Raw genomic sequence first — 22,424 nt, forward strand, 5'->3', positions numbered from 1 at the left:
AGGAGTGAACTGCTACCGGTTTGCCTGGGTTCGGGAATCCGCAACTAATGTTATGGCGGGTTCAGAGAACCTCCAAATCCCTGGCTGGCCCCACCCACCCCTCCTAGGAGATTCCACACGGCCTGTTTTGGTACAGGACTTGCACAGAAGCTCGGGGAGTGGGGAAAATAGGCCTCCCAGAAATTCCAGAACAGAAATTCCTTTCCGGCCTCCAGAGGGCTTCCGGAGCCTGGGGGAAGCAATTTTCGCCGTCCCAGAGGCTCGAGGAAAGCCTCCAGAGCCTGTGGAATGCGAAAAAAAACCCTCATCTCTGGCCGTGATGCAGGAGGCCAGGTGGGCCACGCCCACCATGGCCACCCCCACCCAGCAACCGGGCAAAGAACCCATTCCTGGAATTTTTGAAGCCGGCCGCTGTTGGAAGGCCTCCAGAGAAAAGGCCTTCCCTCATTCTTTGGGTCAAAAGTTCCATTCTAAAAAAAACTCCTCTCCCCTTTTAGGAAGTCTATTCTGACTTCCGCTAGAATCAGTCTTCCCATAATTTTAAGATTGATATATGGGCATAAAGAATGAGGACTATACAAAAAAGTTGCATTTCTTCTTGCTCAAGCTTCCACATCAGAATCTAGTTAATTAACTTTTGGTACTAAATGAATGCCAGATAAGGATTGACAGAGATTAGGAGGTGCTGTACTTAAACAATTTGTGGGAATGTAACGATGCTCGGCTAATGACTTGCTTAACCCTGCCCTCACCCCCAGCTCTCCCGACTCTTCTTCTGCAACTGGGTGTTGTACGCTGCTAAAATAAGGCAGTGCAGACCCTCCTAGAAAACTGGGTGAATAGAGTTAGGAGTTTGCGAAGACCCTGTTGAGTGAACCCAGTTATAATGTCTTGTTAGCCTAAGAGTAACATAGTATGTGAACCCAGCTGAAGGAGGCTATAATTTTCACTCTTAGAATCATAGGGCTGGAAGGGGCCCCAGAGGTCTTCTAATCCAGCCCCCTGCTTAAGGCAGGAGACCATCTGGGTCAAATGGCTGTCCAGCCTATTCTTTAGAACCTCCAGCAATGGAGGAGCCCATAATTCAGGTGGCAAGCGCTCTCCCCCCCCGTCAAATACACACACATCTTTTTGTGTATGTGTGTATGTGTATATGTGTGCGTGCGTGTGTGCATCTATCTGTCTGTCTGTCTGTCTGTCTGTGTGTCTCACTGTGTATGTCTATCTACCCATTTACCGTGTTTCCCTGAAAGAAAGGGTCTTATTTTCTTTTGACCCCCGAAATAAGCGCTTGGCCTTATTTTCAGGGAGGTCTTTTTTGGGGGGGGGAGGTGCAGGAGGTGGCAAGTGTGGTCACCTCATGGCTGCTGCTGTATTGCAATATTTTCGGGAAGGGCTTATTTTGAGGGGAAGGCTTATTTTAGCTCATGCGCTCAAAAGTCCGATTGGGTTTATTATCCGGGGAGGGCTTATTTTGGGGGAAACAGTGACTGTCTGTCTATCTTGTGTGTGTGTGCGTGTGCGTGTGCGTGCGCATGTGTGTGATGGGTGGGTAGGATAGATGAATATATGGATGGATGGGATAGATGGATGATAGAGGGATGGATAGAGGGATGATAGATGTATGATGGATGCATGGAAAAGAGGGATGGATAGATGGATGGGAAAGAGGGATGATAGAGGGATGGATGGATGGATGATGGATGGTGGGTGGATGGATGGGATAGAGGGATGATAGAGGGATGGATAGATGGATGGGATAGAGGGATGGATGGATAGATGGGATAGAGGGATGGATGGAATAGAGGGATGATAGAGGGATGGATGGATGATGGATGGATGGATGGATGGATGGGATAGATGAATGATGGATGGATGGGATAGAGGGATGGATGGATAGATGGGAAAGAGGGATGGATGGATAGAGGGATGGGATAGAGGGATGATATATGTATGATGGATGGATAGATGGGATAGAGGGATGGATGGATGGGATAGAGGGATGATAGAGGGATGGATGGATGATGGATGGATGGATGGATGGATGGATGGGATAGATGAATGATGGATGGATGGGATAGAGGGATGGATGGATAGATGGGAAAGAGGGATGGATGGATGGATGGATAGAGGGATGGGATAGAGGGATGATATATGTATGATGGATGGATAGATGGGATAGAGGGATGGATGGATGGGATAGAGGGATGGTAGAGGGATGGATGGATGGGATAGATGAATGATGGATGGATGGGATAGAGGGGTGGATGGATGGATGGGATAGAAGAATAATGGATGGATGCAATAGAGGGATGATGGATGGATGGGATAGAGGGATGATGAATGGATGGGATAGAGGGATGGATGGATGGGATAGAAGGATGGATGGGATTGGAGGGGTAGAAGAAAGGGTGTATGAAGGATAGAAGTGTTATGAGTTGTGTTTATTGTTTTTTAACTGCACAGTATTTAAGTGATTGTATAAAGGAAAATGAAAATGAAATAAAAGATGTTAATATGCAAGGATGATAGAGGGATGGATGGATCAATGGGATAGAGAGACGGATGGATAGATGAATGGGATAGAGGGATGGATGGATGATCTAAGTACAAAACAACCCAATAGTTTTGGGGTGACAGCAACCAGACAAATTCTTTCTGATGTATGATGCAGTCACGAATATCTACAGTAAGTTGTGGGTCTGTTTGATCAGATCAGGGACCACTTCTGGAGGTGGATGAGGAACTCCACAATGCTGTCAGAAAATGAAACTTCTTGACCGCTAAAAGAAAAGAAACGAAGACACAATGCCAATCTCCTCCCCCCAGATCTTTTACACACACGCACGCGCACACACAACCACAGAAACACACACACACACGCACGGGACACTACAAGGCCTTTACTCCCTTTTTTTTAAAAAAGTACCATCCTTTGCCAACCTTAGCAAAACTTTTCTCCTAACCTTACTTCTCATTTCCCCCTCCCCCAGTTAATGTGACCCCCCGAAAGTGCCAACAGCACCCAAGCTTGGTTGAGAATCCCCCCCCCTCCTCCAGATACCCGGGCAAGTCAAAGAAACAGCCGAGGCGACACGTGAGTGGTGTTGATTTATTTATTAACTTGGATTCTGGTAGCTGGTGGAGAGAAAGGATGGTTCTATACACTGGAGTAGGGCGATGGAGGGAAGACAAGACAGAGCCAAATGGCTCCGGTTTCCATAACAATAAAAAAGAAAGTAAAAGTAATCCCAAAAACTTCTAAAAAGCATCTAGAGTGCAGACACTGGCAGCATTCTCTAGGCATTGCCCTCCTTTACAGCGCCTACTAGCGATCGGCGGGCAAAAGCGGCGCCCCCCGCAGGCAGGCGAGAGGGACGCAGTTCACAGCTCAAATTTTTGTTTTGTTTAATTTTCTATGCACTACTGGAGGCCAAAAGCATGGGGGCGGAGGGCAGGGCAGGGGGGGAAAGGCTCACGCCGGAATTTAGGGCGATGCCGTGTCAGCAATTTTTTTTTGGGGGGGGGGCAGGCCATACAGGCTGCAAATCAAGGGGATGGGGTGGGTGGGTGGGGAAGGACGAGAAAATTTGATGCTCCGTTTCTTGCACATCTGGATAGCGACAGTTAAGTCTTTCTTTGGGGAGATCTGCCTGGCATGGCTTTCAGACTTCCCTCCAGCATTCCCTGCCCTTCTGCCTTCTACCCCAACTGGCCACCCCAAGGACTTCCTCTCCCTGGCTTGCTCTACCTGGGCAGAAATGGCACTGCAGATGGGGAAGAGTGCCACACTGCCAGGAGTGACCAAGATGGTCCATCATTCCTCTTGATTGTCCCCTTGACTTCTGGGCCATCCCTTGTGGCCCCAACTCACCTGCCCCTTGTATCCCTTGGGGGCCTTCAAAGATTGAAGCGGAAGTCAAAGGAGCCCCCCCTATTGCTAACGGCAGTTGTCCCAAGGGCGTAGCTTGTCAGTGGTGAAGGGGTTCTCCCAAACATTGGAGACAGCCAATCTCGATGGGGGAGGATGGATGAAAAAGGAGGAGGAGGAGGAGGAGGAGGAGGAGGAGGAGGAGGAGGAGGAGGAGGAGGAGGAGGAGAAGCATCGCTCTCTCCATGCCAGGTCTGATAAAGGAAGTTGCTGGCAGGGTGGAGTGGGGAGGAGAAGGGGGAAAGGGGGGGTAGAGGGAAGGAATTCAGTTCCCCCCAGCTAGGACTGGTCCAAGAAGTGTTGGCAGGATGCCACGTCTGTGCTGAGTGAGGAGGCCCCTCTAGGGTCCTCCTGTACGGAAGTGCAGGCAAGGGAACCATGCTGCCCTTCTCCTGAGCAACAGATTGTGCTGGGTGGAGCCAAGCATCGGCGCACATGGGTGGTTGCACACTCCCAGCCCAGGGCCCAAATGGCGGGAAGATGCCGCAATGCAACACCCTTGGTGGCATGCTTTGGCGGAGGCTCATGTACTAGCCCTTCTCCTCCTCCTCCTCCTTCCTTTCCCATGTGTCTTTACAATCACCACCCTGTGTGTGTGGGCGTGAGTGGGCGTGGGCACGCCTGTGTGCATGTGTGTAGGGGTTCCAAGGAGACTGGGAGGAGATGGGGAGACCTTCCCGATTCGACGACATTCTTGGTTCTCCTCAATCTCGCGGTTTCCTTCCCCAAGGGCTGCCTGCCTGCGGACGCTTCCGAGGATTGGAGCTGATCCGTTTTCTGCCGAACGCCTCGGCCGGTATTTGCATAGTAAGTATCTGTCCATATTCTACACATGAGTTCTCAGCATTTATCCAAGTCCTGCTTTCCATCCCAACCTGGGAAGAAGAACTGGGCAGAGCAGCCAGGAGGGTTCAGCAATAAGCCCTTCTGGAGTTCCGGCTGGTGGACGGCAAGGACAGAGGCAACCCGAAAAGGCTGAGCCGGGGAGGATGGGATGGCGAGTGATCTCCGTCCAGCTTACTCTTTCTTCCCCAGGAGGCCAAGGCACCACGTCAAAAGAAGGGGCTTCGGGAAGAAGCCCCCCTCCACCGCCACGCGCACGCAAAACACACAAACACAATTGCATCCAGTTTTTTTTTCTCCTCCTCCTGGGGAATTGTCCTGGGCCCCTCTCCTCTCGAAGTCAGGAGAAAGAACTTTTAGCTCATGCGTCGGCAGTCGGTCGGTCATGCGGATTAAAACGGTAAAGTTATGTCTCTTACGGAAATCATGCCATTAACCTAAAGAATCGCAGACAGACAGCCCTGCCTCTGGAAGCTCGTCGCTCCACTCGCCTGGCCGCGTGGAGAGGAACGAGGAGAGTGGAGGTTTAGTGGATGGGTGTTGAGGTGAGGCCCTGGAGGAAGGAAGAAAGAAAGAAATAAGGGAGGAAGAGGAAAGGCTGGTACCAACATTCACAAAAGATAGCACTTAGCAATAGCCCTTAGACTTATATCTACTGCTTCACAGTGCTTTACAGCTCTCTCTAAGCAGTTTACAGAGTCAACCTCTTGTCCTCGTTTTACCAACCACGGAAGGATGAAAGGCTGAGTTAACTTTGAGCCGGTGAGAATCGAACTGCTGACAGTCAGCAGAATTAGCCTGCAATACTGCATTCTAACCACTGTGGCAGCAGGAGGAAGGAAGGAAGGAAGGAAGGAAGGAAGGAAGGAAGGAAGGAAGGAAGGAAGGAAGGAAGGTTGGATTAGCAATAGCACTTATATACGTACATACTTATATACCACTTCATAGTGCTTTTACAGCCCTCTCTAAGTGGTTTACAGAGTTAGCCTCTTGCCCCCAACAATCTGGGTCCTCATTTTACCAACCTCGGAAGGATGGAAGGCTGAGTCAACCTTGAGCCAGTCAGGATCAAACTGCTGGCAGTGGGCAGAGGGAAGGAAGGAAGGAATAGGCATAGCACTTAGACTTATATCTCACTTCATGGTGCTTCACAGCCATCTCTAAGTGGTTTACAGAGTCAGCCTCTTGCCCACAACAATCTGGGTCCTCATTTACTGACCTCAGAAGGACGGAAGGCTGAGTCAAGCATGAGCCTGGTGAGATTTGAACTGCTGAATTGCAGGCAGCCAGCAGAAGTAGCCTGCAGTATTGCACTCTAATCACTGTACCACCGTGACTGTACCCCTCTGCTAAGAAGCCCCAATCTACTGATTTCTTCAAGTGAAAAGAAGGACCAGGGGGTGACAAGATAGCCATGTTCCAATATTTGTGGGGCTGCCGCAAAAAACAGTGGTGGTGGTGGTGGGGGTCAACCTATTTTCCAAGGCACCAGAAGGCTTCTGGTGATGACATGAGATCCTCATTCAGCCCCCCCCCCCCAAGGCAAGGCACAGTGGCAGCAAGCAGGAAAACACATGCGCACACACACGCGCACACACAAATCCAGACCAAAAACGTTGCCAATGCTTATGGCACAATTGAAAGCTGCATTCAAACCAGGAGCCTGTTTTCTGGGCTTGCAGAGTGCATGGCGCCCCCACCCTAACTATAAACAAGGCTGGCCCATCAAAAACCAGCCCCATCAGACCTCTGAAGCCAGAGACGATGCAACAGATGCACAAATGCATCAACTCAGTTTTAATTGGCCTGATGACACAAGGCCAGCAATGGAAAAAGGAAACTATCTCAGATACTCCCCGTAGTTATTGAAGTCCCTGCATTACGCAGTCCAAGAAGAAGTTTCTTGCCTGCCCTTCTATTTAGGACAAGCCCCAATTTAGTGTCCAGCCTTTGGGGGAGGGAAAGCAACAAGGGTGCCCAATACAGCACAGACGCAGGCATGCTGTCAAGCCCCCCCCCCAAAGGCCCTGAGACGTCCCAACCAGATTATCTGAGGGACTGTCTCTTGCCGACCCATCAGAGCGGGGAGGGAGGGAATGCTGCGGGTCCCATCCAGTAATGGTCTTCTATTTTCTTCACTACCGATTCGGTAGCAGAAGCATGCATGCATGTGCAGATGTGCCTTGATGACGTCTGGGCGGGTGGGCAGAGCCTAGCACCACCACCACCACTACCAGTTCGTCCGAACCGGTGCAAACCGGCAGCATACTACATTTGGTCCCATCTCCGAGGAAGATACACCTCGTGGGACCCAGTAGAAGGGCCTTCTCCGTGGCAGCCCCCTCTCTCTGGAACATCATCCCCCTAGAGATTAGAATGGCCCCCACTCTAATACCCTTCCGGAAGGTGCTACATCTGTGATTGGGCCTGGGGTACCCAGAGCAGGACAGAGTCCATTAAATGGCTTGTGGGATCAGCTGTCTCTGGGGTGAGAAGTGATTTTATTACATTAATTTGATTTTTTAATTAGTTTTACAGTTTTTAGATGTGTTTTTATATTCTGCAAGCCGCCTTGAGTCGCCCTGGGCGAATAGGTGGCAGTAGACATTTAAGAATAAATAATTTTTAAAAACCCAAACGCGATCAAGCTCACCAAAGGTGGGTTGCTCCCAGTTTTACTATCAGTTTGCTTCGCCCGTGCGCATGCGCAGTTCAATGTAAATTGTTCTTCACACATGCGCAGAACAATTTACAGTGAACTGTGCATGGGCTCACACTACTACAACATGCCGGGTACCAGGGAACCAGTTCAGGGGCATGGCCAGCCAGAGTCACTGCTGGTTCTGCGACCCAGTCCAAAATACCACTACCCATTGAAAGGGCTCTTCAGAAAGGGAGACCTTTAGGCTGAACAGCTTCCCATCACAGAAAGAACACCCCCCCCCCAACACACACCCACACTCCCAATCCAGAGGCCCTTTCAAATTGTAGTCAAAGAAAAACACTCAAACAAATGCCTTTTTTTTTGCGCAAAGACAGCCTTAGCTGTGGCACAGAGTTGCCAGAAGCAGGCTAGCTTGGGGGGGGGGGGAGTGGGTGGGAAGGCATTTCTAGATTGGTTTGATCGCCCAGTTTTGCATGCAATGCTCAAGTGTTTGGTTGACGTTGCAAGGGGCGAGAAAAGCAGGTTATGCCCAGCAGCCTTTCGTGCCTAAGGCAGGACTAGAACTCCCAGGCTTCCAAGGCTCCAGTCTGGCGCCTTAACCACTAGACCAAATTTCAAATCACTTGAATTCAATTTGCCTTTTTTTAAAAAAAAATCTTTTTAAATGATCCTAAAAGCTAGTGGGGCACCTCGTTTATTAATAGAGTTGGAAAGGACCTTGTAGGTCATCTAGTCCAACCCCCACCAAACATGAGACCCTACAACATTTCTGACAGCCTCTTCTTGAAATCCGCCTGTTATGAAGCTCCCACAACTTCCAAAGGCAACTTCTGTTCCATGGGTTGATTGTTCTCACTGTCAGAAACTTCCTCCTTATTTCCAATCTCTCCTTGATCCGTTTCCATCCATTATGCCTTCTCTGGCCTTCAATGGTGCTTTGGAGAATAGCTTGACCCCCCTCCTCTCTGTGGCAGCCCCTCAAATGTTGGAAAGCTGCTATTATGTCTCCCCTGGTCCTTCTCTTCACTAGGCCAGCCATGCCCAGTTCTGCAACCTTCCATAGTATGTTTTAGCCTCCAGTCCCCTCATCATCCTGGTTGCTCTTCTCTGCACTCTTTTTAGAGTCTCAACATCTTTTTTTATAGTGTGGTAACCAAAACTGGATGCAGCATTCTAGGTGTGGTCTTACTAAGGCTTTAAGACTTTGGAAAGACTTTGCCCCCTCCTCTCTTTGGCAGCCCCTCAAATGTTGGAAGACTTCTATCCTTTCTCCTCTGCTCTAAACTAACCAGGCCCAGTTCCTGCAACCGTCCATCATATGTTTAGCCTCCAGTCCCCTCATGATCCTGGTTGCTCTTCTCTGCACACTTTCTAGAGCCTCTAGGATTCCCCCCCCCCCGCCCCGCAACTGTGCATCCCTAAGTTAAGCATTGCCCTCCCCTCCCTGCCAGTATTAAGAGCAAAGGCATGATTTACCTCCAAAGAGGCCACTGGAGGGGGAGGTCATTGTTTCCCCCTTTTCAGGCTGGCTCGTTTGACTATCTGAGCCCCCATCCTGCCCCCAAGCAGTTCCGATCTCGCGACACTCCCTTGATCCTCGTCCTGGGGAGGGGGAGACCAGCAAGAGACAGCCAAGCAGGAGCCCGTCGCCAGCAGACCCACGGACAGGGGACAGAAGAGGAGAGAGAGAGAAAAACACAAGCACACACACACAGGCAGAGAGACAGAAGGAAAAGGGCATCAGAGGAGAAAGAGGAAGAATCCGGAATCCGAACAGAGTAAGGGAACAAGGCTGGGCTCAAGACCATCGCAAGCAGGTGGGGGGAGGGGCTGCTCATCCTCGCTAGCCTTCGAGGGGCACATTTGGAAAACCAGCCTCACATCCAGACCCCCGGGCTGGAGGGGGCACTCACGATAATCACCTCTTCGTGTGTCCGCCCATCTTCGGTCTCCAATCGCCGGACGACTTTACGAATAATCTGTAATCAGAGAGTCACGAGTTCAGGAGGTGGGGAGGGGGTGAAAGCAGCAGAGAACAAGGGTCTGTCAAACTTTAAGGGAAATTTTGAAGTGTATGGATTTCAACCCCCATCGTCTATAGAGATTCTCTTTATTATTATTTTCTAAAGTTTTTTATTTGTTTTTATTTTTTTACAAATCTCTCAAATCAATGCATGAACAGTGTGGCGCCTGGGTGCCACTAGATTCTAATACAAGTAAAACTAATAAATAATATTATATTCTCCAAATATTCTAAATATATAATAAAATAATATTCTCCAAAGCACCTGAGGGTAAAAGAAGAAGCAATGGGTGGAAACTAATCAAGGAGAGAAGCAACTTAGAACTAAGGAGAAATTTCCTGACAGTTAAAACTATTAATCAGTGGGAACGACTTGTCTCCAGAAATTGTAAATGCTCCAACACTGGAAGTTTTTAAGAAGATGTTGGATAACCATTTGTAAGAAGTGGTGTAGGGTTTTCTGCCTAAGGAGGGGGTTGGACTAGAAGACCTCAAAGGCCCTTTCCAACTCTCCTATCCTATCCTATCCTATTCTAAAATTAATTATAATCATTACATTCAATCAACTTATGTATTTCTAATAATAATACACATTTATATTAGCTCAGCAGTCTATCATTGTTCAATCATTCCACATTTTTTCTTGTTATTACTTTCATTTTGTTATATAAAAATGTGTACACTAATATTCCCCCTTCTCTTATTTCCATCACTTATTGTAGCTTTTAATCATGTCGCCCTTTATTTTAAAAACTTTTTCTTTCTTTTCTATCTGATTTCTAATCATGTCACCTGCCTAAAAAAGTAAAGAAGGGAGAGAGAAGGAAAAGGAAAAGAAACCAGAACAACAACTAAGAAGATAAATCATCTATCCATCGTCTCTTGCCCACTTCAATACTTTAATTGCTATGCATTAAAAAAAGGAAGAGGGAAAAGGAATAGCAGATCAAAACAACAGTAAACGATTCTCAATTGTTCAGGTCATGGTTGCCCCAAATGTGCTTTTCCAAAAGGCAACTGGACATTTTTGGATTTTTTTTTGCCCTTGAAAATGTTTTGCTTCTTATCCAAGAAGCTTCTTCAGTTCTCAGATGAGAAGGGAAATGTTTTCAAGAGGCAACTGGACTTTCTGGTTTTTCTTTGAAGGTATTTCGCTTCTCATCCAAGAAGCTTCCTCAGCTCTGACTGGATGATGGGGAATGGAAGGATTTTCACCATCCAGTCAGAGCTGAAGAAGCTTCTTGGATGAGAAGTGAAACGTCTTCTAAGCAAAACCAGAAAGTCCAGTTGCCTCTTGAAAAAAAAAACATCTTTGGAACCACCATGACCTGGAGGACAGAGAATATCCCTAGACTTTGGGACATTTCAACTCCCAGAATTCCCCAGCTGTGGACACTAGAATCATAGAATCATACAGCTAGACAGGACCTTGGATGTCTTCTGTTCCAACCCCTTGCCCAAAGCAGGAGACCTTATACCATCTTGAACAAAGGGCTGTCCAATCTTTTACTGAAGACCTTCAGCGATGGAGCAACCACAATTCTGGGAGACAAGCTATTCCACAAATCAGAATCAAGCTGGAAGGGACCTTGGAGAAAGTCCAGCCCCCTGTTCAAGCAGGAGACCCTATATACCATAGAAAAACGGTTGTTCTCACTGTCAGGACATTTCTCCTTAGTTCTAAAGTTGGATCCCTCTTTAAAATCAACAGGGAAGCCAGATTCATTTAATAACTGTGTTTGTTACTAACCTAACCATTGCAGTGACTTGCTTAACAACGCTGGTGAGAAAAGCTTTAAAACGGGGCAAAGCTCACTTCGCCAGTGTCTCGCTTAATGACAGAAATGTTGAGCTCCATTATGAACTATCTGTATTCAGGTTAACTTTGAGAATAAAGAATAAAGAGGAATCGGTGTACTTCAAGACATGGGGAAAATTCTATGACTGGTTAGAGAAAGAAATCGAGAAAACAAAGTAAGAGCGAGCTAAATAACCCAGACGACACACTATTAAATGAAAAGGTGGGGGGGAGAGGGAGGAAAATAGAAAAGAAAGTATTAACACACAAGTACATGTTCAAGAATGAGACATAGATTAAAAAAAATAGCTAGGACATGATAGTGAAGAAAAGGAATGGGAAATGATAAGTATAAAATTATAACTGGGCTTGTGGGAACACCATCCCGAAAATGCAACAGTTGAGAGATGAAAAGAGACAACCACAACAACAGAAAAGGAAAGGAAGAAAGGAGGAGAGGAGGAAAGGAAAAGGAAGGAAGAAAGAGGAAAGGAGAGGAAGGCTGGAAGGGATAGAAAGAGAAGGAGAAAGCGTAGGAAGAGGAAGAGAGGAGTAGGGGAGAGTCAAGGGAAGAAGGAAAAGGAAGGGAAGAGAGGAGGAGAGAGGAAAGGGGAGAAAAGGAAGAAAAAGTAGAGGAGAGGAAGGAGGGAAAGGATAGAAAGAGAAGGAGAGAGGGTAGGAAGGAGAAGAGGAAGAGAAGAAGGAAAGGGAAAGGAGAAGAAGAAGGAAGGAAGTAGAGAAGGGAGGGAAGGTAAAAAGGAAAGAAAAAAATAGGATGGTGTTAATACAAAATACGCGTATGGGATTAGGATTAGGATTAGGATTAATTTCATTTATATGCCGCCCTTTTCCCCGAAGGGGACTCAGGGCAGCTCACAACTCAGTCAGGGAAAGGAGGTACAAACAGGGGATAAAAAGACAAACAACAATACACAATTTAAAAACACACAACAACCATACCATTCGAGAAGGGGGGCAGAAGCTCCTTAGCCCCAGGCCTGCCGGAATAGCCAGGTTTTAAGGGCTTTGCGGAAGGCCTGGAGGGTGGTGAGGGTTTGAATCTCCACGGGGAGTTTGTTCCAGAGGGATGGTAAGCAAAGCAACACAGAATGTATATTATAACCTTCTATATGGAAAACCATGTGTAAAAGTGATAAATATAAATAAGAATAATAATTATGTGAATGTATACCTGTAATTGTATGTAAGAGATTTAAAATAAAATAAAAACTTTAAAAACAAACAATTAAAAAAAGAACTACCCGTATTCCCTCTGTCCTTCTCGGCAGGTTCTTTTCTCCAAGGCTCCAGCTTGGGAATGAACTCTGCTCACTTTAGGACCCAGAGGAAAACTCAAGTCTTGCAGCTGCTATTCCAAGTTGGGGTGGGGGGGTTTGCTGCTAATTCCGGAAGCCAAGTTTGGGTGCAAACTGATCCAAAAGGTGAATGAGGATAAAAGGGTCTTAAGTGTCCAAGAGGACTGGAGGGCAGGAGAAAGGAGGCAGATCTGGGATTCCTGGAAAACAGGAATAGATTCAGAGATATCAAGAGCCAGCAGAATTTCTCCATTTCTCATTTGTGCTCACTTAACCCTCCTCTATTTGCATCCTTTCCAGATGATGATGATGGATCTGGGACCTCCAGGACAGGCGGGGGAAGCAAAGTGAAAGGAAGTGGGGGAGAGTCGGGCACCAAAGATCAAAATTGGATGTGGGACTGCATATGTTTTCTTGCCATTAGAGTCCTCTGCCCTAAGATTGGCAGATGTCACTAGAGACAACCCTCACCCCTCACCCAAGACATGGGGATCAAGGGGGTTCAATGAAACAAAGATGTTTTGATCTGTATCACTCATGACATCCTAAAAGCACAAAAGTAGCAGAGCCTGTGATGTAACTGTTGTGGCTTGCTGGTGGCCAGCAAAGCTGGAAGCAAAGTCGAAGAGTGAGGAGGTTGGGGAGGAACATGGGCCAGTCCTGGAGGCTGAGGAAAGCTCAGACAAGGGCTCTGCATCGGAGGCAGAGAGGGAGATAGACAGCAGTGAGGCAGAGGAACAGCTGGAGCCTGTTCCCAGTGTGCACATGCACAGAGCTGCCAGAAGACAAGAAGAACTAAGAAAGCAGGGTCGACTTAGGAGTAAAGCTACATCTTGGAGGTGATTGGCCCCTCCCAGAGGAAACAAAAGAGAAGTGAAGGGGGAGGGGGCTTTTGCAGGAAACAATCTCATTCCTTTGGTCCGGAAAGTTCTATTTATAAGAGACTCTGTGCCAAGTTTTGCCTTGCCCGATGTTTGGAAACTAGTTATTTTGCAGCGCTCTAAACGAGATAAGGTGCGTGTGGATAAACATTCCTTTAGTTTGCTAAAGCCTTGCCAGCTGTGAATGAAAGGAATTCACAGTCTTGTAAATAAAAGAGATTTTGCAGGGACCAATATTTTGCTTCTTGCTTCCTAAGGAAGCCTGGGTCTGAACAGTAACAACACAACACCTCTCTTTGTCAGGTTGACAAAAAGATTAGATCTTATGGACCCCGCTAGTTGTTGTCCATTTTAAGGTCCCTGTTAAGTGATGTTGAGACTTTGGAAAGAGTGCAGAGAAGAACAATAAAGATGATTAGGGGACTGGAGGCTAAAACATATAAAGAATGCTGGAATTTGGTATATCTAGTTTGATGAAAAGAAGGACTAGGGGAGACATGATAGCAGTGTTCCAATATCCCAGTGGTTGCCACAAAGGAGAGGGAGTCAAAATATAAACAGAGGTTGTATAAACAAAGGCATAGAATCCAAATCACATAAGTATTAGTATCACTTTATAAAGCCTTGGTAAGACCACATCTGGAATACTGCATTCAGTTTTGGTCACCATATTACCAAAAAGATGTTGAGACTTTGGAAAAAGTGCAGAGAAGAACAACTAAGATCATTAAAGGCTGGAGTCTAAAACATACTAAGAATCGTTGTGGGATTTGGGTTTATCTACTCTGATGAAAAGAAGGACTAGGGGAGACATGATAGCAGACTTCCAATATCCCCAAAGAAGAGGGAGTCAAGCTATTACTCCAAAGCACCTGAAGGCAGGACAAAAAGCAATGGATGGAAACTCATTAAGGAGAGAAGCAATTTAGAACTAAAGAGAAATTTCCTGATATTTAGAACAATTAATCAATAGAACAGCTTGCCTTCAGAAGTTGTGGATGCTCCATCACTGGAGGCTTTTAAGAAGAGACTACTCTGAAATGGTACAGGGTCTCCGGCTTCAGCAAGAGGTTGGACTAGAAGACCTCCTGGATCCCATCCAACTCTGCTATCTTGTTATATTCTGTTATCCTCTTTTGTGCGAGAAACTCACCTTCTTGGTGATAATGTTGCCTTGTTCATCGGTGAATTGCTCTTCGGTCACTTGTTCTCCAGGGATATCCAATATTTCATTACCCTAGCAAAAGAAAACAAGAAAAACAGAGACCCACTGGGGATCAGGATATTCTCACCTCTGCCCTCTGCTCTGTATACAGCTAGGCTCTTCCAAATTATGTTCATTTGTGTCAGAAACATCACAATTAAAATAAGGCATAAGGTAAAAGGTAAAGGTTCCCTCACACATATGTGCTAGTCGTTTCTGGACTCTAGGGGGCGGTACTCACCGCCATTTCAAAGCTGAAGAGTCAGCACTGTCCAAAGACATCCCTGTTGTCATGTGGCTGGCATGACTAAATGCCAAAGGCGCATGGAACGCTGTTCCTTCCCACCAAAGGTGGTTCCTATTTTTCTACTTGCATTTTTTACGTGCTTTCAAACTGCTAGGTTGGCAGAACTGGGACAAGTAACAGGAGCTCACTCCATTATGCGGCGCTAGGGATTCAAACCACCGAACTGCTGCCCTTTCTGATCAGCCTCTTAGCCACTGAGCCACCACGTCCCTTAAAATAAGGCATCTCATACAGCATAACTGGGTTCCTCTGGGGAGACCGGTCTGTCAAGGGCAACCTGTTCCACCCAAATTTGGGACAGAGCAGAATGCTTCTGTTTTCAGCTCTGATCCAGAAGTCCTCGCAGGCCGTTGCTTTCATGACACACTTATTATTATTATTTTAAATTTATATTTACCGACAAAGAAATAAAGGGAGACTAGCATAGATCTATTTTGAGCTAATTAGGTCTCGTCAGCTAGCCATACCCTCGCTGGGATTAGAACCCGTGCAGTATAACATTTAAAAGATCCAATGCAAAATGAAAACATCGACCGGTGAAACAAATCTTGCCCAGAAACTAGCAATGTTAATGGCTCTTCCACCTGTCCAAAAGTCAGATTCCCCATCCAGATAAAGTCAGATAAACACCAGGTTCCCTGCCCAACAATGCTTTTTCGCCAGTTGGCCAATCTCAACAGTGCTACAGAGTCTTTGACCGGCATCCAAAAGCTAAGAACAACACCTTCTCCATCAACTTGGGCACCTTCGTCCCAGGTCTGCCGCCCGCTCACGACGCACAAAGGGCTACCTGGACGAAGAGACGCCTGCGCACCACCCGGGTGGAAGCCGACTCTTCATCGTCACTCAACCCTTCGGTCTCCCCCAGCTCCTTGTCCAGCTCCTGGTGGATGTGCTTCAGCACGAACTGGACGGAGCCCTGGGCAATATGCAGGAGATTCTGGCAGCTGACCAGAAAGAAGCCCAGGAGAACTAAGCTGACGAGCAGCTGAGTCAGGAAGCCCCACATGATCCTGCAGGAGCAGCCAGGCGGGCTGATCACATCCCAGCCAGCTTGAGCCTAATGCCTGCTCTTTATGGCCGCAGGGCACCGTCCAGGCTGGTGGCTGGAGCAGCCTCCCCCCCTCTCTCTCTGCACTGGGGAGATGGGGAGAGGGCTGTAATTTTAGCCCGGCCCCAGAGCAGCTGCTCAGCCAAGCCTTCTATCCCCCTTCTCCCAGAAGGAGCTTTGTCAAAGTCACCCTTGGCTTAAGCCACTCAAAGCAAGAGACGTCGGCTGCAGCACATGGGGGTGGCTGGATCGGAATCCATCGGCTGGTGTGGCTGGGAATGTGCTATGCCAATCTTTAGACCAGGTTAGGGCACCTCTCTTAAGCCCAGCCCAGCGATTGGTAGGCCGAGGGGGGTCTATTTCTGGTATTGCTGGGTCTGCCCCTAAGCAAGACCCTGGCGCTACCCAATTAGGAAGCAAGCAGAATTGCTGCCCAGGGAGATATAAATAGAGCCCACCGCTATGGCCAGCTGGGTGAGTGGTCCTCCCTCCCTTAACAAAAGCAGAAGAACGCCCTCTGCTGGTCAGCAGCCCTAACTGCAGAGTTTGCAATCGACAGACTATTACAAGTATGACCGACTTACAGCAGTTTGTTTAGCGACTGTTCAAAGCTGCAACAACAATGAAAAAAAGCAACTGGGGACAGATTTTCATAGTTACGAGCTTTGCACCATCCTCACGATCAAAACTCAGACACTTCCCCACTCCTGGGGAAGGATATTGCAAAATCCCCATTCTCTCCCATTCAGCTGGGACTCAAGAGGCAGAGAATAGATGGGGGCATGGCCAGCCAGAGGTGGTATTTACCGGTTCTACGAACTACTCAAAATTTCCATTACCGGTTCTCCAGAACTGGTCAGAACCTGCTGAATATCATCTCTGGTCCACCTGTACCCTTACCTGCATTTGTGCAAAGCAGCTGCTGCCAGAATCCTCCAGCCACTTGGCCAAGCCTTGCTGCCTCCCTGGCTGGAGACCCCAGTCCCTCTGGAAGGGGGAGCTTTCCCGCTCTTCCGATGAGTCGATCCGCATGTGCTCCAGCGTCTCCCGTTCTCGCAACTTGTAAGACGACACCCCTTGTCGCAAGAGTGATGGGCTTAGGGACACTCCCTCGCCCAGGTCTGACAAGCTGGAGATGAAGGCGCCCTCGACCACCCATTCGCCAGGCCTAGAGTCAAGGACAGAAAGAGGGGTGAGGTTTTCTTTTTTTAAAAATATTCCCTTAGAACTGTGATGGCAAACCTACAGCATGCGTGCCAGAAAGCTCTCTGTGGACATGGGTGCCATCACCAGCTGCTCTTCTGGTTTCTGGTGCACCAGCTGGTCTTTGTGGTTTTCAGAACATCAGAAAATGACCTGAAAAAGGGCCTAAAATGGTCTGAAAACAGCCTGAAAATGTCTGGAAAAATGGTCTGAAAACAGTCTGAAAAACGGCCAAAACTAGCTATAAAATAGGCATGTGCCAGATGGCCTTCGGGGTTCTGGTGCTATGGTGCATGCGCATGCAGGAAACCCAAAGACCAGCTGGCCGGTGCGTGCATGCACACATATGCATGCATGTTTCGGTTTGGCACTTGGTGCCAAAAAGGTTTGCCATCACTGCCTTAGAATATAAAATCCACAGCACCAGATTTAGTCTGGAATATCATGGCCACTTTCCAAAATCTGATGGGGCTTCCTGATAGACTCTGAAAAACCAAGAACGATACACACAACTACTTCCAAGCCGTTTTCTTGGCTGTTCCTCCCCTACAAATGGAAATCTTGCCAAACAATGCAACCATTTGCCTTGTCAAAGAGATAATCTGAGAACTTCTAGGAGGAAGTTTCTCCAACCAAAATACCTAAACTTTACTGTCTCTTAATGTCTGTGGAGATTCCAGGTTGTGGCTGTCCCTAGAGGTGCTTTTTTCCCCAAGAGGCAACTGTTCATTTCTTGTTTTTTCTTTTGAAGATGTTTCACTTCTCATCCAAGAAGCTTCTTCAGCTCTGACTGAATGGTGGAGAATGGAAGGATTGATACTCCTTGTAGACAGCTGGTCATTTGCATCCTTTTAGAGGGCCGTTGAGACCACTTGGAGGTTTATCTGTGTCCTCAGGGTCACCCGAGTAGTACAAATGCCCGTGGAGCCTTCTTGGAACTGTTGAAGGGACTGTGTCATAGACTGGAGATAGATGAGGTTGTTTCCCTCCCCCTCTGTTGAGGGAGGGCTGTTCAATTTTGACATATATAACATCTTTGACGCAGGCCAGAAGGAAGAATGTAAATGACCAGCGGTCTGCAAAGAGTATAAATCCTTCCATTCGCCACCATCCGATCAGAGCTGAAGAAGCTTCTTGGATGAGAAGTGAAACATCTTCAAAAGAAAAAACAGAAAGTCCAGTTGTCTCATGAAAGAAAAAAGCACCTTTGGGATATTTGCTTGCTTCTTGGTCCTCTGGAATCCAGACTGCATTCCACCACAGGTCAGGGAGGGCATTTAGGGAGTGGATTTCAGGTGTTTTAAAAGGTGAAATGGGTACTTTAATCAGCTGCCAAGGTTAAGGTATACTCAACTCAACTCTTAACCGCCTTCTTATGGAAGCTCAAGTTAAATTTCCCAGGAGTTGAAGTGAGTGTGCCATTGACTTAATGGAGAGGGTAACAAATTGGTAGATCACTTGAGTTAAATAGGCCCTCAAGAACGTTGTGGCAGAAAATTAAAAGAAAGTAGAGAAAAGTGTAAAGAGGGAAGGGAGAGGATGGGGGGAGAAGAGAAGAGAAGAGAAAAAAGGGTGAAAAAATCGGAACAGTTACTGTTTAAGATGTAATTAAAACATTTGGATAGAAAAAGGGAATAAGAGAAAGAGGGAAAGAAGAGAAGAGAAGAGAAAAAAGGGTGAAAAGATTGGAACAATTACTATTTAAGGCTGAATTAATCTCAAGGCAGTTAGGATCGAACTGCAGGCAGTGAACCATGAATTAGCTTGCAATGCTACGTTGTAACCACTGCACTACCACGGCTCTTATATTGATGGATTCCCCACCACCAACATGGAAGTATCTGTGTCTCTGTTTGAGCAACGAAGTCCGGTCATGCCAGACACGAGGAGGACACTTCCTTGAGGACAATCCAGAACTGATCCAGGATGTCTTCTCTCTTTCCCATGCTAGCCCACCTTCAGAGTCCCCCCCACCGCTGCCCCAATCCTCCCTGCCCTTCCAACTGGGTGTCGTCTTACCTGTCCTTGCCCTTCTCTATCACCCGGCTAACAGTGGGCGACTCTGTGATGCCCACTTGGACTCTCTGTTGGCCTGCAATGAGAAAGAGGTCACAGTGGGGACCCTGACACTCCCCCAAGTGCCCCCCTAAGTGCTCGCCATCTGGCCTTCTCCCCTCTGACCTCTGACCTTCCTCCTGCTCTAACATGTCCATCAGGCCATTCATGGCGTCTGAATCCACTGTGTCTTCCTCCACCAGGTCCATGGAACCAAGAGGGTCAGCGCCATGCACATCCTCCAGCGTTTGCCCCGTGAACCGCCCTTCACTTGTGGCGTCCGAATCCTCAGCCTTGCTGCACTCCAGAGAGGAATCTTCGGCAGTCACCAGCGAGGGCGTCAGCCCGGAAGACCACACCTGCATGTCCGACATCTCCAGCAGGGCATCCTGCTCGCTGGCAGCCATGGGGATGGCTTCCAGGATGGCCACCTCATTCCAGTATTGGTCGGCACACAGCGGGGAAGGCAGAGCGTAGTGCATGGAGGCGGGGGACAGCAGCTCGTCCTGCAGCGAAGCATAACCTGCGTGGGCAGACAGAGGACGACAGACTGACACACTGAGCTGGGGTGGGGGTGCAGAGACAGGATGAAGCAGCCCTGTCCCTCTGGACAGTGTTGGTCAACCTTGGCAGATTTTCAGACGTGTGGACTTGGGGAACTCTGGGAGTTGACGTCCGCCCATCTTCAAGTCGCCAAGGCTGAGAAACATGGATATGGAGATGATTCTGTGCATCGAAGGATCTCTCCATCCCAACCTGTTTGATTGGCGCTTCCTGGACCCAGCACCATGGATCCGTCTGGGTAAGGGGAATAAAATTGCACTCAGGAGAAAAGGGGGAAGGGGAGGAGTATTTGCTCTCATTCAGAGACTGCCTGCTTTTGAAGGGGAGCCAGGAATGCAAGGTGGATCTCATGCTAACTTTAACTCTTAACACAAAACTTTCCCAATCTCAGTATGGAGGGTGGGATGGGGCGATGGGACTTCAATGCCCAGAATTCCTTTGAGCAGCTTGGTGGGCTGAGGGTTCTGGGATAAAGCCTATGTATCGGGCATGGGGGAAGAGTCAGGAAGTTGGCTCTCCATAGAATTAAAGCAACAATCAAAGCATTGTTTGTTGTTTCTTGCAGGATGCGATCCAGTTTTGGAGTGAAGAAATTTTTAATAAGGATGGGGGGAAATGCCCCTGGATCCTTTCAATGCTGAAATCCCATGGCTGCTTCTTGTCCAATATCTAAGGGGCTGCCACAAAGAAGAGAGGGGGGCAACATTTTCCAAAGCACCAGAAGGCAAGACAAGAAACTGTCTGTCTCACTGTCTGTCTGTCTATCATCTATCTATCATCTAGCTAGCTATCATTTATCTATCTATCTATCTATCTATCTATCTATCTATCTATCTATCTATCTATCTATCTATCTATCTATTTATCTATCTATCTATCATCCATCTATCTATCTCTATCATCTCTCATCTATATCTCTCATCTATATCTATATCTATTATCCATCTACCTCTCTCTCTCTATCATCTTATCTATATCTATCTCTATCTACATCTGTCTGTCTATCATCCATCTACCTTTCTCTATCTCCTATCTCTCTATCATCTATCTATCTATCTGTCTGTCTGTCTGTCTGTCTGTCTGTCTGTCTGTCTGTCTGTCTATCTATCTATCAATCATCTATCAATCATCTATCAATCATCTATCAATCATCTATCTATCTATCTATCTATCTATCCATCTATCTCTATCTACCTGTCTATCTATCAATCATCTATCAATCATCTATCAATCATCTATCTATCTATCTATCTATCTATCTATCTATCTATCTATCTATCTATCTATCTATCTATCTACCTACCTACCTACCTACCTACCTACCTACCTACCTACCTACCTAACTACCTACCTACCTACCTACCTACTTACCTACTTACCTACCTACCTACCTATGTTCTTTCAGAATTCTACCCCTTGAGTGCCTGAACGTGTCCCTGGACCAACCATTTCCATGCCTGAAAGGGCCACGAGGCATGCAGCCATCCAGGGACACTCAATCGTGAGCCCGGGCATCATATAAATTTAATAAATAAATAAAACAGGGAATTATAGGCCCATCCAGAGAGCATTGGGGGAAGGAGGGAAGCTCCTCTGCAACTGCCCTGTCCAACCATGGCATGCGTTCAACCAAAAATTTACAGAAGGATGAAGTGGTGCAAAAGAAGGGAGTTCTGACTGTGGGCAAGAGGAAGGGATGAGCAAAGTATTACGGGGGAGGGATTGTTAGAAAAAAGGGTTACGTGGTCTCGAGTAGTATGAGAAAGATAGTCAAAATAACACCGTCTTGATTTTGCTTGGTAGATGTACTGCTATTTATTCTACACTACAACAATAACTCACGTTCCTGGAATCAGGGAGTCCTTGGTGCTCTCTGAGCTTGGTAGGTTTCTTGCAGATGTTTTATCATGTGGCCGGCATGACTAGATGCCGAAGACGCATGGAATACTGTTCCCTTCCTACCAAAGGTAGTTCCTATTTTTCTACTTGCATTTTTACGTGTTTTCGAACTTCTAGGTTGGCAGAAGCTGGGACAAGTAACGGGAGCTCACTCCGTTACACGGTGCTAGGGATTCGAACCGCTGAACTGCCAACCCTTCTGATCGACAAGCTGAGCGTCTTAGCCACTGAGCCACCATGTCCCTTAGCCACTGAGAAGCAGGACCAACTGTTAATCTGTTACATGACTGGTGATGTCCCCTAGTTTGGTCAGGAAACGTCTGCAAGAAAACCCCCAAGCTCAGAGAGCGCCAAGGACCCTTCGTATCGATCCTGAGCTACAAATATTCTCTTTTTATTGATTCCAGGAATCTCCTGCAGGGGGCTGACCTCTGGTAAGTGCAGGGAAGTGAAAGAACTTGGGCCTCCCTTTTCCCAAGGATTCAGTGTGAGTGTGACGATCGTTCCATGCAGCCAGGAAACGGCGCTGCCCAGCTGCAGCCAGACTTGAATCTGTCCAGGGTCAGCTCAGGTACGGGTTGTTAAGCCACTGGAGGGCAAGGAAGGGAAGCAGCAGCAGTGGTAGTGGAGGGGTGTGTGGGGGGGAAAAGGCGGGAGAGGGTACCAGGAAGATGCAAAGAGGAG

General features: G+C 47.4%; 1 protein-coding gene across 5 annotated transcripts in view; it reads right to left on the reverse strand.

The window, feature by feature from the left end:
• Nucleotides 1-3,102: 3,102 nt before the first annotated feature.
• The window catches only part of ANK1 (ankyrin 1), a 202,709-nt gene continuing 183,387 nt past the window's right edge, over nt 3,103-22,424 (reverse strand). For 2 of the 5 annotated variants that reach the window (XM_087706092.1, XM_087706088.1), the window contains 7 exons: nt 19,411-19,800; nt 19,242-19,314; nt 16,920-17,187; nt 14,611-14,694; nt 9,362-9,418; nt 8,916-9,041; nt 3,103-5,327 (listed from right to left, as the gene is read on the reverse strand). In XM_087706092.1, coding sequence (XP_087562218.1) covers nt 8,943-9,041; nt 9,362-9,418; nt 14,611-14,694; nt 16,920-17,187; nt 19,242-19,314; nt 19,411-19,800 — 971 coding nt within the window. In that variant the 3' untranslated portion in view covers nt 3,103-5,327; nt 8,916-8,942. Of the gene's footprint in view, nt 5,328-8,915; nt 9,042-9,361; nt 9,419-14,610; nt 14,695-15,758; nt 16,457-16,919; nt 17,188-19,241; nt 19,315-19,403; nt 19,801-22,424 lie in introns of those variants that run through there. The other 3 variants (XM_087706089.1, XM_087706091.1, XM_087706090.1) reach the window with 3 other exon arrangements.

Source organism: Thamnophis sirtalis, unplaced genomic scaffold, assembly GCF_051295495.1.
Source record: "Thamnophis sirtalis isolate CommonGarterSnake01/CBP01778 unplaced genomic scaffold, rThaSir2_p1.2 scaffold_2, whole genome shotgun sequence".
Classification (NCBI taxonomy): domain Eukaryota; kingdom Metazoa; phylum Chordata; class Lepidosauria; order Squamata; family Natricidae; genus Thamnophis; species Thamnophis sirtalis.